We start from the raw sequence: 16,683 nt of genomic DNA on the forward strand, positions 1-16,683 counted from the left end.
CCACTGGCAATTACCTCTGCCTACCTACTTTTCAGAAAGAGAAAGGCCAAAGAAGAAAAGAAGAGGCCATATTCTGAAGCTGTAGAGTGCTCAAGGAAGCCTGGGGAGAAAGTTTATTCTGGTTGTGTTTGTGCTCACCTGAGCTCATTTGGGCCTGAGGGCTTCCCATGGTGGGGAGGTTGAAACCTCAACTGTTCTGTCTCAGCAGCTGGGACTGGCCAGAGGAAACTGAGGTCTTGTTCTCCAAAACAGCTGCAGAGGAAGGCATGATTCAAAAGCTACTGGGTTGGCTATGTGCCATTTGAAGTCCTGTGTACATATATAAAGATAGATTGGTGCTCCTGGATGTCCTTCCTTCACCAGTTAGGAAACACCTATGTTCTCCTGAACTGTTAACAATGGACCACTTGCAGCAGCTGCCCAGGGCATACCCGACCCTTCAGCTGAGTGTTAAGAGAAGCCTGTGAGATAGAGCTGTGATAACTCCCCTCCAGGGAGTTGTTAGCACCTCCACACCCAGCCTTGAGGAGTCATGTCTGCCAACAGGCCATCAACAATTCCAAAAATACCCCATGACTCACAGAGTCAGATCACCCATTATGGAACTCCCCACCTTGGGGGAGGTACTGGGCATTCCCATCTGAATCTGAGAGTATATAATCTTGGGGTTTGAAGACCTCTGGAACCACTGGTGGGATCCAGAGGAGGACCAGAATCTTGACAGGACTGCGACCACCACCTGCACCAACTGGGGTTTTTTTCCGCTTCTTTTTACTTTAGATTCAGGGGAATCACATGGGACTCAGCACAGGGGCTAACGAACACCATTCTGTTTGTGCCCCAGGGTGCTGGGTTATACTTCTGGGTTTTGTGGGTTAAAACCAATTTCTCTTTGTATCATTGCATTTATTGTAATATTTTCATTAAATTGTAACTGACTTGTAATCTCTTTCGTGTTGGGTTCATTTCTCCTGCCAGTTTACTTTTAAACCAGCACACATGGAACTCTGGTTCAGTTTTTTTAGACAGTGAATGGAATAACACATTTTGGTCTACTCTGAAAATGATTCTGCCTGAAATACCCATTAACCGCTTCAGATCCAAGTAAATCCTAAGGATAAAAAGACAAAGTGCTTGTGTGTGGTTAGCTGGCTTGCTTTCTTACCACCATCTCTTATCCCCCTTGCCTTTTCACAATCCTATGACAACAAAACACAAACCCAACATCTAATACTGTGTAATCGTGCTTTCTGCTCAGTGATGTTTCCCTATGCATGTAACTTCACCAAAACCAAAAGTGTCATAATGCCAAATGTTTCTGAAGCATTATTTAATTCTGTTTCCCATCAGCTGAATGCAGTTTTTCCTAGGTCACAATATTTTGGTTTCTCTCCTTATTTCTAGTTGAACTTCAGAGGGAGAGGGAGCTCAAGCATTTTTTTTATGCACAGTACCTTTTCAGTTTCAGTATACAAACATGGCACCATCTGTTAAGTCTATCAGTGATAAAATGTGATGCATCTGTGTTTGTCCAGCTTTCTTTTCATGAAGCAGATTCTATAAATCTGCACCACAGCTTACTGGAAACGTAAGAAATTCAAAAGAAAAGGCTAACTGGAATTTAGCATGTATTTCTGTGTGAGTCATATTTTTTGTGACTAATTTATATGATAACATGCTGCTAGAATGAGCATTATATGAGCCACATATACTCTTGGAAAAAAACATGTGTTAGCCACTTTAAGAGCAAATGAGTTTTTTGCACAGTTAACTTCTCGGAGTTTTTTTCTCTGTACTAAATATTTTTGCCATTCCAATTCCAGTTGTCCTTTTTTTATAAGATTGACGCTTCCTTGACATACGTACTTTATGAAAACACCAGACCCATCTGGGGTAAAAATGAGATATTTGTTGCATCTGAGAAATTTAAAGAACACATTCCTTGGCACCTGATACATCTATGTATTTATTACGGTAATACATATTTCTTACAGGTGCAGATAAAATCAACTGTACAACTCCGAATATATAAGGCCAGAAGACTAAATTGTGTTTCTGAATCACAGAAGTGAGCATCTGTTCCCAACAGCATCTTAATATACCCTATTTCTTGGGGTTTTTCCCCAGTTTTGAAGTAGCTTTGATAACTTAATTTATCCCTTTTGTCACAATAACTTCCTCTATTTGTGTTATCAAATGTGTTCTCTGAAGGCAACATTCCTGGAGTCATTGTGACATTTGGAATTTCTCTAATGCTTAGTTGCCCCGCAGGGAAAGAGCACAACTATTCTGAAATAAAATCCCGTAAGAGAAATACACAAACGGAAGCACTGGGCCATGAGAAACTTGCAGAAGGGTGCAAGGAAAGGGTAAACATACCAGCATGCTTTTACAAGAGGTCCAAGGCTCAGAGCACTACTTGGAGCTACAGGTAAATGTTTTTTCTACATTGATTTGACTGATCTTATTCTGAGCTCCTTTGAGACTTCTGACCCACATGGCAGGTGGGGGCCGACCTCTCTGTACCGTCAGCCTGGGTGTGGCGGTTTCACAGGAGCCCTTTCCTGCTGTGCTGGGTGATGCTACAGCTCCCCTTTGCCTGGTATCTCTCACCTCCAGCCCTCTCACCCACAAGGTTTGCGTAACAGCAAATAAATCCTCACAGTCCTTCTGCTGCCTGGTCTGACAGTTCTCTATGTTCCTCCCAGGAGGGATTACATGAATCTATTTACCTGGTCTACAAAATATTTTCTGAGAAAAAGTACCAGAAGCAAATGCTCACTTCCAGAGGCAGTAAACATCAAAATAGGCAAAGAAATGATACAACTTACATTTTTGGTTTTTCTATTCCTTTCTTAATATTCTTAGCTTTGATTTACTCGTTTGACCAGAAAGGAGCAGTAACCTAATATTTCCATGGGTCTATTACTGCTACAAGACACATTTTTCATGTGGCTAAGCTTACTTTAGAATCCACTGCAGTGTCTGTGAAACAAGAGTGTGCTTCCCCTGTGCCCACTACTTAGAATTTGTCACCACTGAGTTTCTCTGCCATTTCATTGTTTAATTACTCCATGAGATGCCATGAGATCCTTCTGCAAAGATTTCTGGCTGATTGTTTTCCCCATTTTGAATGACACTGAAAAAATCCATTGTTGTTAGATTTCCTTCCCCTTCCTAGATCTTTTATGAATGCACCAAATGACATGGCTTTCAATGATAATTTATCCTTATGCTCTATTTTCTAGTTACAGTCTGTGAGATGACGTTTTCTCTTCTGCCTGAATATCTAAGGGTGCTTTTAAAAGCCCTTGATGAGAGACTCTGCCAAACACCTTTTGAAAAACCAAGAAGCCTTTATCAACAGGTTCTCCCTTGTCCACTGGATGACCCACTCCTTCAAAGGATTCAGCTCTTCCTACAAGCATCACACTTCCCCATCATGGCCTGTATGTTCTTGTGCTTGTGTGTGAGATTTTCTGCTTTTCTTCCATGATGTCTATCACTGTTCTCTATAGCTGTCAGCTGCCTGGGCTGTAGTTCCCCAAATTGTCTTGATGCCGTAGCGGTTTTTGATTTTTTACTTTTTCATTTTTTATAGATCTTAGAAGTACTTGTAACTGTACCAAAATGTAGATTTAGTGTGTTAATATTGCTAACAGCTTAAGTTCAATGTTTATACATGCCAACCTCTGCCACATATCAATAGCTCAAATTCTTTTAGCTGTTTAGACTACTCTTCACGGTAGAATATCAAAAGGCTTGCAGAATGAAACATAAACATGAGCCAACAACCTTGGGTCTAAGAACACTGGAAAAGCTCGAAGAGTCCTGTGTGCTGAGGAAGAGGAAAATGATGAAGAGAGGGTCCCTCTAATCCCTGGCTCAAATCCTGAGGAGGTGTGACCAGAGGCAGGATGGGGCTGGACCAAGAGATGTGTGAACTGGGGATTGGGTAGACAATATTATAAAAATCATAGAAATCGGTGTTTGGGCCGTGTGTCCATATGTACTTCTGTGGGCCCTAGGCCTGATAATAAAGGACTTTCACTTTTTATCTTTCCCACACTAACTTGGCTCAGAGTCCTGCTTTGCTGGGGTCTCTCACTGCATCAGTCTCTACAGACACACCTCCCAGCAAAGGATGTACCACCCATGACCAGAAGTAGACTTGGTACACAGTAATGTACTTACCTTAAAAGCCAAAATGATACTTATGAAAAGAAGGATAATCACAACCAGACACGTAGGGTTCACAGACATAATCTCTTCCTTGTAGGGAAAATTGTTGGGCTGCATAAGCAAAAAAAGCAAAACACTGTGAGTTAATCTCATGAGTCATTTAAGAGCATTCAATCAGTGCACTCTATAATTAACAGCTTACAAAGCTTTCTGTGATCTACTAAATCAGGAGCTCTCTGCACCAACAACCAGTTTCAGTAAGTTTGGCTGGAACATGCATTGTGAATACTTGGCTGCCAAGGGTTCCCTGGAGGTCTGAGAGATTTGCTTTTTGCTTTGGATGTTGATAGTGAAAAACACCTCGAATTAAATAACTGCTAAGAGACTTTTTATTCTTTTAGCAGCAAAGGTATTTATTAACAATGCTGGAGGCAAGCCAGTTCATACTGGGCAAAAACTTGCCTGGCTTGTTTGTGTAAAATAAGTCATTTATACAGTTTTGAGTTCATAGTTACACCTTCTAATTTCCATGTTAAGGACTAGGTGAAATCTTGGGCAGAGCTTTCCTTTTGGCTTGAAATTTGAGTAGTGGTCTCCTGACTTCATCCCTCGGGTGGTCTTGAAGCATCTTCATCACTGCTGGACTTAGGCCTTTTCTTTGTTCAATGACATGACCTGTCAAACTTGTGAAATCTTGGCTTTAACTCTACAAAATCTTGTCTCTTTACCATTTCACCCTATTGAAGTGTCTAGCTTGCCTTAATTTATGATTCCTTATACATGGTACACTGGTCTCTATAATTGCTAGACAGTCTGTACCAGAACAAAGCCACTCATCACTTCATGCCATGTTTCATGAGTTAAGCATTCTTGCTATGCAAGCAATACTTTGCAGAGCAGAATCAGAAATTTCACAAAACTAGGGGAGTTTTTGGACCCCTTTCTCTTTCAAATGTGGTGTGGGTTCTCTTTTTCCTCACTGCTCCCTGGATTTGCATCTGATACAAATGAGCAGAGGACTGGGAACTTTGCAGCAGGAAATCTGCCATCTTGGGAAAGAGCAGGCAAGTCCTGTACTTGGTGAGTGCCCATTATACTGGCACTGCTTTCCAAAGACCAGTGGCACTTCCTTCCAGAAAGTCAAAGCAGGAAAAATTGGACAGGATAATCCTTTCATCCAAATATTTGAAGAGATTTCAAAGTACATTGAGTCTACTCTGCTCCATCTTATTTTGGCTAAATTTGGACTACTTCTCCAGGTGTACTTGTTAATGCTGCTGTCTGAGTGCATGTCCCATGGAGGCATGGGTCCTCCAGAGGAGATATATCATGATTTCAATCTGAAATGTGCTCCAGGTCCTTCTGCTACCTCATACATGAAATGGAGGCAAAAACATTAATCTTCCTGTTTAGCCCAGGCTCTAGTGATGTACAGTTGTGAAACACTTTAGGATCAGCAGCTGAAAAACAGCCTCTAAAAATGTTTTACTGTATTTGTTATTGCTTAAAGAAAACACACCCTTTAACATGAATGTTCCAAATAGTTTTGAAATATTGGGAGGCACAAGTTCCCATTTCAGTTAGAATAAACCATTGTTCACAGACAGAGCTGTTCTCCACAATAGATAGCTCCACTGCAACAGTAGCTCATTATAACTGAATGCAATAGTTCCTTCCACACATAACTCCCTTTTCCCTTACAGGTCTAATTACTTAACCAGGCCAGCTCTGCATCCTTGTCAGGACAATTAACTAGACCGAGCTATAACTGTACTCTTGGCCATGATGGTGTAAATCCAGAGTAACCCCTTAATAACCCTTATTCCAGCACCCAGCCCAGTGCATCAGGAAATTATCTTTTTTTTTTTTGGACAGCTGCTACTGAGAATAGCTCTTTATTTAGCGCTTCCACGAACTGTTCAGAGTGGTTAACATCAACAGCAGCTGTAACTGTTTGCAGATAGATGTTACATAAGCACATTTTCCGCTTCTGGACAGCAATGTTTCTGTTCCTGTACTGCATTTCATGGCTGAAGTTTTTATCACATTATCTTCTTTGTTGAGGTATAACTTTTGTAGGAAACTAGCTTGCTATAATTCAGTAAGTTGCTGCTTTTTTTTTCCCCACAGAAGGTTACTCTAAATATAGTGAATGCTGTCACCCAGAGACAAAGAAAGGTAGCGTGTGTGTCAAGCAACAATGCACTGAAAAGTTAAACAAAAAACTTATTTGCAGAAAACTTAAGTATTAATGCCCCAACCTGCCCTTCTGCTTGCAAGAGGGAGGCCATGCAAGAAAGTTAGAAAGCCCAGTCAGTCAAGGACAGTTACAGTAAAACTGCCGCCAAATGATTTTTGCAGTATTGACCTACAATTAAAAAATTAGTCAAATTAGTTTGTGAATGTAATAAGAAATTCCTAATAAGACCTTAGTTTTCCTACGCACTGGTTTTTGGGAACCAGTCACACACTGCAGACTGGATGACTGCATGCTGGGGTCTTGGCCATAAAGTAATGGCCTGTTTCCTGATATCTACTCAAATGGGCTTTGCTTGGAGGAAAGATGAGGGCAGAAAAATGATAAAGAAAGTACCCAATACATTGAAAAGCAGGAACATCTGCTGGAGCCATGACCCCTGGTCAAGCCTGGGAGCAGGATATGCTGCTGAGCAGTGTCTGGCCCTCTCTTAGATGAGTGTCAGTGTTTCAGGTGAAAAAACTCAGTAATACAGCAAAGTCAGGACAGCACGTGAGGAACAAATTCTGCGGTTAGTCCCTTTCAGGCTCAGCTTTCTGGGTCTGTCCAAAGAGATGCGAGGTGTGAGCAAGTCCCAGTGAGGTGCTGGGTGCTGCGCCCCCACCCATCTCCCCACCTGGGAGACCTTACTGCAGGGTATGAAAACTGAAGCCAAACACTCCTGGAGCTTTCAGGGTTTCTGTGTGGATTCTATGAATAGCCAGGGGGCATTGGGTCAGCATGGAAGCAACCCCCTTTGTTTGCTCACTAGGCTGGGCTGCCCCGTGAGCAGTCTGATCTTGACTCACAGCTACAAACCCCTTCAGCGCTGAAGGAAAACCAACATTTAAAACCTGCAGCTTCTGGCAAAGAAGCAGGAAAGATAGCAGGAAACATGTTGATTGGTTCCAGGCTCTTCTGGTTCAGGGATCACCGTGGAGCTGGTGCCATCAGGTGGCCCTTGGGGTCTTCCCAGGGCAGCAGCCAGTCCCAAAGTCTCATTCATTGCCATGGAAAACATGTACCAACAGTGGTTCATATGAATCCAAGACCCATTGCCCTCCACAGACTGCAGCGATAAGCTTCAACACTGATATGGGTGCATGAGATGCAACAAGAAATTCTGTTTGTGTGCTGGGGGTTTGCTCTCCTGCAGGGATACCAGTAGTTGAAATCCTGCTGCTGGAAAAGTTCCAAATACTGGGCTTGGTGCTGCAACTTCTGAAAAAAGATCAGTGTCAAGTGTTGTGCAAGATTTGATGAAGCTGAGACTCAAATACCTCTGGGTGGGAAAAATCAAGCCTGTCACTGGAAATACAGGAGTGACTGCAGCACATGATGAAATTTACTATACAAACAAAATGTAGTTGTAGTGGTGTTGAACCAGTATGGTAAAGTCATACTTGAAGTGTCATTTTAACCTTGTCATGGACATGGAAAGGGCTGTGTGCATAACCACATGCCTGGTACACTTTTAATTTTAAAAAATTACTCCTTATACATATCAAAGCTCTGTTACACACGTAAAAAGAATCAAAAACTTGCATGGAAAGTACACTTCTACTGCACTGATATTTCACAAATGCACAAGAAGAATAAAATGAAAAAGGCTAAGGCTATTTTTCATTCCCTCAGCCTCCTTGCATAACCTTTCATATCTTCCTTCCTCCTGGACCACAAAAATCCACTGTAAAATACGGTGTGGATTCTCATTCTCAGTTGCAATCCACTGAGAATCAGAATCTTACAAAATTGAAAGAAAACAGTAATGTGTCAGTAGAATTTTTAAAGCTCTGCTATGAACTTAGTAGTACTTCTTTGGAATTATAAAACAACATTAAAAATGTCAGAAAGGCTATTTCTTTTTTAAGCTTTAGTTTATAGGAAAAATTTCTTTAGGTTTAATCTCCTTTATGTTCTCTACATGTTTCCCCCAGGATTTAAAAGCATGATTGATACCATATGAATTGTTAGGCAGCAGCACTGCAGGCAGTTCCACAGTAAAGTTATTCAATATACTTTGAAATTTTGTTTAGATGAACTGTCATAGTGCTGTACTTGAATAAAAAAAATGTTTGCATAACAGTTGCAGGTTAGCCTGTTACGCACCTCTGCTTCAATCCATTTCATATACTCTTATCAGATGACAGAAGATGAAGTGTTTTGTCTGAAGGTTTTAAAAAGCCCATAAATCAAAGATCTAGTGGGGTTAAAGGAAAGAAATGTGCTTTAGGTCAAACTGCTTTAGACCTCTACTGCTCCAAGAACCAAAATAATTTTTATTTTACACATTGGATTCTCTGTATGTGAAGGTTTTTGGTTTTTAAGTGTCAGTGATAATGCCCCAGATGTCCAACATAATTACTCAAAACCCTTAGCATGCAATCACCATAAAACATTTAAAATGTAAGATTTGTAACCTTTACTTAATTTACATGACCCTTCATGCTGAGATGCTCTTGCAATCTACGGGAATTAAGTGACACACCTGTGTACCAAAAGCCAATAAAAGTTTCCAAAGACACTTGTTCCTCTGAAAGAAGCAGCCAGTATAGGCTTATGTTACCAAACACTCTGTTAACACAACTGCAACTTATTCAGCTAGGGCTCTGCCCAGCTTATTGGTATGTACTCATCATCCTGCTAGAAGTACATGGACCATTTCACATTAGCTTGTAGCTCATCTCTGACAGATTGAAATCTGGCAGACGTGCACCAAAGTAAATAGATAATGATCTCAGATACTAGTGAAGTAGAAGTGGTTAAAGACACAGGGGTTTCACCTTAGAGGAAGAAAAAATGTTCTTCTGAGACTGCCAAATGTATTCCATTACGTAATGCACACCTTCTTCCAGATACTCAATAATGGATTTGAAGAATGATTGGTATTTTTCATTTCCCTTATGGAGCTGTGTCCCTAAACTATTATTCCCCAAATGCAAAGCAGTTTTAAAGCAACAGAAACTGTAAGAATGCCAGGAAGAAATACAATCCTTGCCTCCTGCCTGCCCTGGCAGACCACTGCAAAGGGGGTGAGGGCAAGACAATTCTATGGCTTATTTATTAATCTTTGGGAGGGATCACACCCAGCTGCATGACTCAGGTCCCACCTATGGGGTCAAGGGTGGTAACCACAGTCTTGTTCTAAACACAATGTTTCAGATGACAAACCTATCCACCAGGAGTATTATTCAAAGGCAGGGAAAAAAGTCTTATGTTTGAGTCCACTGCACTGATGCCATTATTGCTGAAAATTTGACAAAGCTTGCATTCAGTTTCATCGTGTGTCTGAGTATCTGGTAAGAGTGGATGAGATCTTCATCTCTCCCCTTTGCTTTTGCCCTCTCACAGTGTATTCACTCTAAACCAAATGTAATACACCTTTGTCAACTGATGTAGCCCTTTTCCAGAGAAAGGTACAAGGGATTCCTCTGAGCCTTTTGTGCTTGGCACCACAGCTAAAACACAGGAGGCATAATCAGCTTCAAAGCAGTTGCAGAACAGCTTCAAAATGTTGTTGAGAAGATGACATTAACTGTACAAAATTCATCACAGGTCTTGGTAGTTTGCCCCCATCACTAATCTCCAGTCTGAATGATAAAATACAAACTAATCTTGTTTCTAAATGAACTTAACTTGGACTAGCTTTTAGCTGCTCATTATCATTATACCACACATCCAATTTAAACAGCCTTTTAATACCTCATTATTTTGCATATGAAAACTCTAGTGGCACTACGGCTTGGTCTCCTTTCTCAGTAAATGAAGTAGGAAAAGCTAATTGTCTACCATCATACTATGATATTATCCAGATTTTATACAGGTTTTTTGAGGAACTTTTCAACATGTTCTTTGACTTTCAAATATTGTCTTTTACAACCAGACTCCATAAACAGACAGAGAAAATCTATGTCACCAACTGAGAAGGGAAGTCTCTTCATTACTATTAATTGCTTTTCTTTTTTCTGTCCACAAATCTCAACAGCAATTTTTGGAAAGAGCAAAACAACTTGGGGACTGTCATTTTGACACTTAATTCCCTAGGCTGCTTACAGGGTCACTGCATCCCAGGCACAGTTGTCGTACTGTGTGCTCATCTATATTCCTCATGCTTCTAAATTTCTTTGCCTTTATCTATGTGGCACACATTAATGGCTGAACTCAGGTTCTCAGCCTAGCTCACTCTGTCAGCCATGGGGTTTATGAGAAGTGAATTTGATTGGAAAAGCCACAAATACTGCCCCTGGGAGATGCAGAGATGAGCTCACTCTGGGCAGTGCAGGGTAGGGTCTTTCAGAGGAGACATAGAAAAGCCAGACTGGATTCCTGCTCGCAACCTCCCACCAAAGGACTCAACCCCTCTAGACAATGAGCCTGGAAAAGCTCTCCCAAGGCTGACATTAGCCATTATGAAGGGCCTCTTGGGTACTAACATTATTAATGGAAGTAAGGATGAGCATGAAATCTACTGCAGATTCCTGGAGACCTTCCTCTAACCAAAATAGAAACTCACTTGGCAGATGGCTGGCTTGACCACAACCCTTTGCAGACTGCCAGCTAACCTTTCCTAATCCATGTGATACATCCCTTATTGATCTACTGTTTTATTGCTGCTCTGAGCTTCATGCTGCGAAGTCAAACACCTCATGAAAGTTCATTATGTCCCTGCCTATCTTTATTGACGAAGTCAGTAATCCTGTCAGCAAAGGAAAATGAGTTTGCCAGCAGGACTGATTTTCCATGAAACTGGGCTGGCAGTCATTAACCATTTTCCTCTGGTTTAATCCTTTATCAATTGACTCTCCTCTCAGCCCCAGTCCTTCTGTTACTATTCTGCTTGGTAGCAATGTCAGGCTAATCAGCCTGTAATTATCCTTGAAATCCCCCTTGCCCTTTTGAGTGCTGACAGTTTAGTGTTCCTGAAGTCCTGCAGCATTTCATTACTAGTCAGGAAAACTAATTTTCAACAGCAAGACAAGGATGTGCACAACTAGAGATTTTAACACTCTGGAAGAGCAAGACAGGTCACAAAGTGATCTGCTGCACCATACCAAATCCCTTCCAAGGCCTGCTCCTTCTATTTCTGCTTCAGAAGAGCCCATTACTTTTTTATCTGCAGGAAATACAGTGATGTTTTAGCAGACATTTTGAGAGAATCAGCTGCTGTTTGCCCTTCTGGTGAGCCAGCTCCAGATGCGGCACCAGATTTTCAGTGAAGAGCAGAGGCTTTTAAGAGCACAGCTCCCAGCCTGCTCCTGCCCCTCTCATGTTCTTGCATAGTGATCAAAACTAAGTAAAACCTGGTTGTGACTCATGTTCAGGGAAGTGGGGGGATGTTCTTCCAGCCTCTGAGAACCTTTTGATTTATTCCTTGGCTTCTCTTCCAGTGTAGCATCCAGTGAATGCTGGTGAGTGTTAAAAAAGATGAAGGATAACAGACACGTTGCCTCTTCCTGAAGATTTGTGTGGCTACTTATCTGCCTGCTGTTTCTTATTACCTGTTACTTATACTGGCCAAGCTAGCTTTCCATCCACGAAATAAAGTTCACAGCCAAGCTAATCTGTATTCAGGTTCTCAGGACAGATTTTCAGAGACAGTTGCAGCCCTGGCTTCTCCAGAGCTCTGCAACAACACGTGAACCCTGCTGGACACAGCACGTGGTTCTGTGATGGGACAGAGGCTCTTGGTGGGCTCTTGTTTTCACTTTGGGGTGTTGCAATCATATCTTGCAGGCTTATGCAATACTGGCTATGGATGTTTGACCATGGCAAGAAGGGAGCCTCTAACTGTCCCTAAGACAGAATTCAAAATATTTTCTAGCAAAACCAAACATACACTCAAATCAAACTCTTGCCTAATGAAATGAGTAAATGAAAAGGAGCAACAAAACATTCCTGAAATAGCACCAAAAATAAGCCACTGGATATGAACAGAATAACTCTGAATGAAAAAGCAATTACTTATTATCTATATATTAATCTTGGTCTCACTCTAAGTGAAGTGGTACTGAGAGCTTTCACAACATTACAAAACCCTAAATATTGCAGTACGTTCGTAATGTAACCTTGCAAGGATGTTGAACTCAGACTGTCAAGGACTAAGAGAACTTCTCAGGGACTGCACAGAAAGTTAACAGGAAATAATTGGCTAGAAACACAGAACAAACAGACAGTTTTTTCCCCCCAAAACCCCAAAGGCTTGTGAACATCAAGTGATTTACCAGCTGATGGAGGTAGTCCTGAATTGTGCTGGGGTAGATGAGTACACTGATGGCAACCAGTGTGTTGAGAGCAAAGTCAAAGATCTGATAACAGAAGAAAGGGATGATCCAAGCTGCATGTTGCTAAAAAGGAAATAAATTAGAAACTCATCAGCCACAAGTTGAAGTAGAAGGATAACTCTTTCTACACTAAAATCTAAGGAATATTTGACACTATGTAGTATTAAATCAGCTAAAAGAAATATGACATTCTGCCAAAAATGGCTGGTCAAGGCAGTTTGACTGCTGAACCGCAGTAATATGTGCAATGCAACTCCCTCAACTCATTATATTAGGATATTTAGAAGCCACATGATACTTTTCCCTCCTAATTAATACGATTAATGTTGGGGTAAACCACAGGCTTGGGATGTGAATGAGAAAAAATTCCCTTAACTTTGATAGGTACAAGATTCAGTTCTCTGAATTCACCATTTGCCCAGAGTTTGCTCATATTTGAAACTGCAGACAGTCAACACAACTGGGCAGTTCTGCTGCCTGCAGCAGGGGGCCCTAGGGTACCACTGATCTAAGCAATCAGTTCTGCTGCCTCTTCTACTTCTTTTTCTCCCCACCCCAATTTTCAGCTAAACAACTAAAGAAGCAACTGTTAGAATGCATTTTTCTTAATTTTGTTTCTGTGGAGTTGTATAGTTCACTTGATTCATGTCTTCAGCAAATACAATTACCTTATATGCGCCATATGTAGCCATTGCACAGATCAGAATCATCAGGAGAGAAATTGCAGTAGCAATGCACATATCTGGAAAAGAGACACATCAAAATAATTGCAGATAAATTCAGGGCTTGGTTCAGTTATTTTGCTATCTACATTGTGCAGAGCATCTCAAGGGACAGGGTGGGGAAATGGGTGGAGATGGGGTCAAGTGCATCATTCAGCCATTGCTGGAGGAAATCTCTGGCTTTCAGGGGGAACCTCCTAAATATGAAAAGCACAGACAGTGCTTCTGCCTGTGCAAGCCTGCAGCCTTACACTGTGCTTACACTTAACATTGTGCAAGCCACTGAAGCCTCTATGAGGCTGTAGAGGTGAATGGTCTAATTTTTCTGAGGATTTTCAAAATTCAGTAGCAGCCTTGACAAGAAGACTACTTTGCTGGTGATGATGACAGCTGTAGTCAGAAACCATCTGCTTTTCTGCACTACAGATTGTTTCTGCACCAACAACTCCTGTATAACATTGTTCACGCATCTCTTTTCTGGAAAAGGAGCAAAACTGGCAGCTAAAGGCTTAGAGGAGAAATAACAACTTGAAAATTTTCATTTCAACCAAGAATACTACTGAGATATATTTATTAATAAAGATGTATAACTGTCAGGAAAGGTGAAGCAATAAAGAAAGGAAAATATCTTTTAAGGTTATAGGACTCCTTTTTCTTTTATTGCTGATCAGCTTTCAATTAACTTTTCCTTAGATTTAAGAAGTTCCAAAGTCACAAACAGCTGGAAGGAGATCCTGGGAGAAAAAATTACATATGTTTGGTCTTTTCATAGGCACTTCCCTTGATATCATTACAAGCCATTATCAGGTTATCAGAAGTGAATTTCTGAACCTGACCTTACAGTGAGTTTGGGAGTACAATGGCACATTGCACCTACTTTTCCAAGGCTAAGCCAGTGCACAAAGAGGAGAGAGGATGTGAAGTACACAGGACATGACATAAGAGATTCCACTTTTGTTGCTATCTCTGAGGTACCTGCTGTCCACATTGCTGTCACCAGCTACATTTAAATTACCTGCCTTGATCAGGCACTTGGTGGACCTGAGACACACAAATACATGACAGTGTTCAGGCTGTTCACTACCCTAACTCTGGAGGCATTCAAAGTGTAAAGATGACTTCATGTGATCACAGAGTTGCCACAACATCTAACTCCAGCACATGATGAGGAGCACCCCACAGCATGGGCCAGTCCCTCCAACACCTTGGATGCATCAAAATCAGGTTCTGAGGAGGTGCCCTGGAGCCTTCAACAGAGCACCTGAAAGGTCCTGATCTGGTAGCTGTGGACAGGTCTCACCTACCACCGGCAGGTAGCAGCACAGGCTCACTTGGGTCATGGCTGAAGAGGAAGGACAGACAGGAAGTCCTGTCTGTAATTATTTCCAGCCTATCAGTATGATCATCCATGTAAAGACAAAGGACCCAGTCCCTGATTCTCCCATGTCTGAGGGAACACAAACCTTGCCCTAGAGCAGAGCTCTGGTTGCACTAATCCAGAATTCTGCTGGCCCTTGATGCAGAGAAGAACCTAAGACCTATGAAGCTGGTGGAAAAATGAGCGAGAGGAGACTGTTGCTGGCTGGTGAGGGCATTTCCAAAGGGCACTTATGTTCTCTGGCCTACAGGCTCCTTGGGCATTGTACCTATCAACGGCAGGATTAAGGACTTCAGAACCCAGGTCTCTCTTTTTTCAGAACACTACCTATGTTCTCGGTTTCAGGACTCTTGTTCTCTCTCTCTTGCACCCAAATTTTGTCCTTGTGACTGCATAGGGACCCAAATGCCACACAATTCCTATTGCAGGCTAGTTCATAGCTCAATGGATTAAATTTTATGGATATAGTGCTCTTTCCTGGCACTTGGAGAAGCACTGTAGTCTCAAGTCTGATGAGGCCCTGAAGTGCAGATGTCCTTACTCACAGTGCAAATGCTTGAATCTTTGTCTTATTGTCCAAAAAAGCAGGTCTCACCCAAGAAAGGGACCAGCACTCAGCACTGAGTTTATCTGCACCCTGGTGCTTCACTGCTTCCTTCACAGTGGCTTTCTGCAGCTCAGCTTGTGGGTGCTATGAAAAGCCATCAGGAAGCAGCTGGGCTCCCTGCTCATAATTCAGCAGGGAATGCTAACTCAGTGCATCCCAAATTGCTCTTCAGAGGCACCACCTTCTCTTAGACCGTGTGGAGAATCCAGACATCCAGTGCAGGTCTCTGAGCTGCACTGTCTGTAGCTTTTTAGGAGTTATAGAGGCTGTGCTGTGCCTGTAAGAGATCATCTGAATTCTGCCCTCAAGAGCAAGACACACCCACAAAATAATCCTCTATTGATAACAGATACTGCACCTTCTTCACTTTTAGCTGTGTGACCATTTACTATGGCTGCCCATATACATCCTGCGAAATCAAAATTATTTTGAATAGATCAGGTACAATTGAAGTAATGAAAAAGAGGAAATGGCTGCCTGTAGCCCCTAACCTCAACTGAACCTCTTGTAAAAGAGGCTCTTGTACCAATACTTTTATTCTGACCATCAGTTTGGAGGCACTGCTTTATTCTGTCTGTTCTTAATCCCAACCACCTGTATCCAAGGGGAAGCTGCTGTCATTGTCATTTACAGCAGACACAGCAGTCACAGGCCCCACTTTGCCCATGACCACGGCAGAACTGGTTCAGAGCCAGAGCCTAGCAAACTGCGATGAATTTGACATTGAAGCTCATCTGACACACTCATGCTCCCTGTCTCCAGTGTCTCCCTAGCTGTGCCAAGTCCTAGTTGGCTCAAGCTAGTTCTTTCTCATTTAAGCCTTCATTGGTTTTTTTGAGCTGTGTCAGCTACAATTAATCAGCATGAAACTAGATATGTGCACATTAAATGAGAAACTAACAGGGGTGTGTGATTTTTTTTTCCAGCCATGCTGCACTTTCCATAACATTCATGGCTAGAAGGGCTGTACTTGGACCACTAAAGGAGTTATATGGTCTATTGACCTGGATGGCTTTTTGAGTTTTTTCACTTGGCTTTAAAGAAACCAGTTGAGGGGTTTTTTTCTTATACCTTGCAGTGAGATTCTACCTTCACGTCGCTTGGGGAGAAGATGCTGCTGTGGCTGGGCAGAGCTCCTGCCATGAGGTGCTTGTGTGCATGTCAAGCTGCAGCTGGAGCTCCCTCAAATCCATCTCAACATTATTTCCTTGCCTTCCTGTTTCCTCTTGCAAAGGGGGCTGATGGTGGGTGTGTACTGGATCTCACTGAGATGGAGA

The 16,683-nt window shown here is 41.9% G+C and overlaps 1 protein-coding gene across 1 annotated transcript in view; it reads right to left on the reverse strand.

Annotated features, from left to right (window-relative positions):
- The window catches only part of LAPTM4B (lysosomal protein transmembrane 4 beta), a 68,065-nt gene that overhangs the window by 30,160 nt on the left and 21,222 nt on the right, over positions 1–16,683 (reverse strand). Inside the window, exons 3-5 of the mRNA XM_071554109.1 lie at positions 13,368–13,441; positions 12,640–12,762; positions 4,195–4,293 (exon numbers count right to left, since the gene is read on the reverse strand). Coding sequence (XP_071410210.1) covers positions 4,195–4,293; positions 12,640–12,762; positions 13,368–13,441 — 296 coding nt within the window. The remainder of the gene's footprint in view (positions 1–4,194; positions 4,294–12,639; positions 12,763–13,367; positions 13,442–16,683) is intronic.

This window comes from Pithys albifrons, chromosome 4 (assembly GCF_047495875.1).
Source record: "Pithys albifrons albifrons isolate INPA30051 chromosome 4, PitAlb_v1, whole genome shotgun sequence".
NCBI classification, from domain to species: Eukaryota; Metazoa; Chordata; class Aves; order Passeriformes; family Thamnophilidae; genus Pithys; species Pithys albifrons.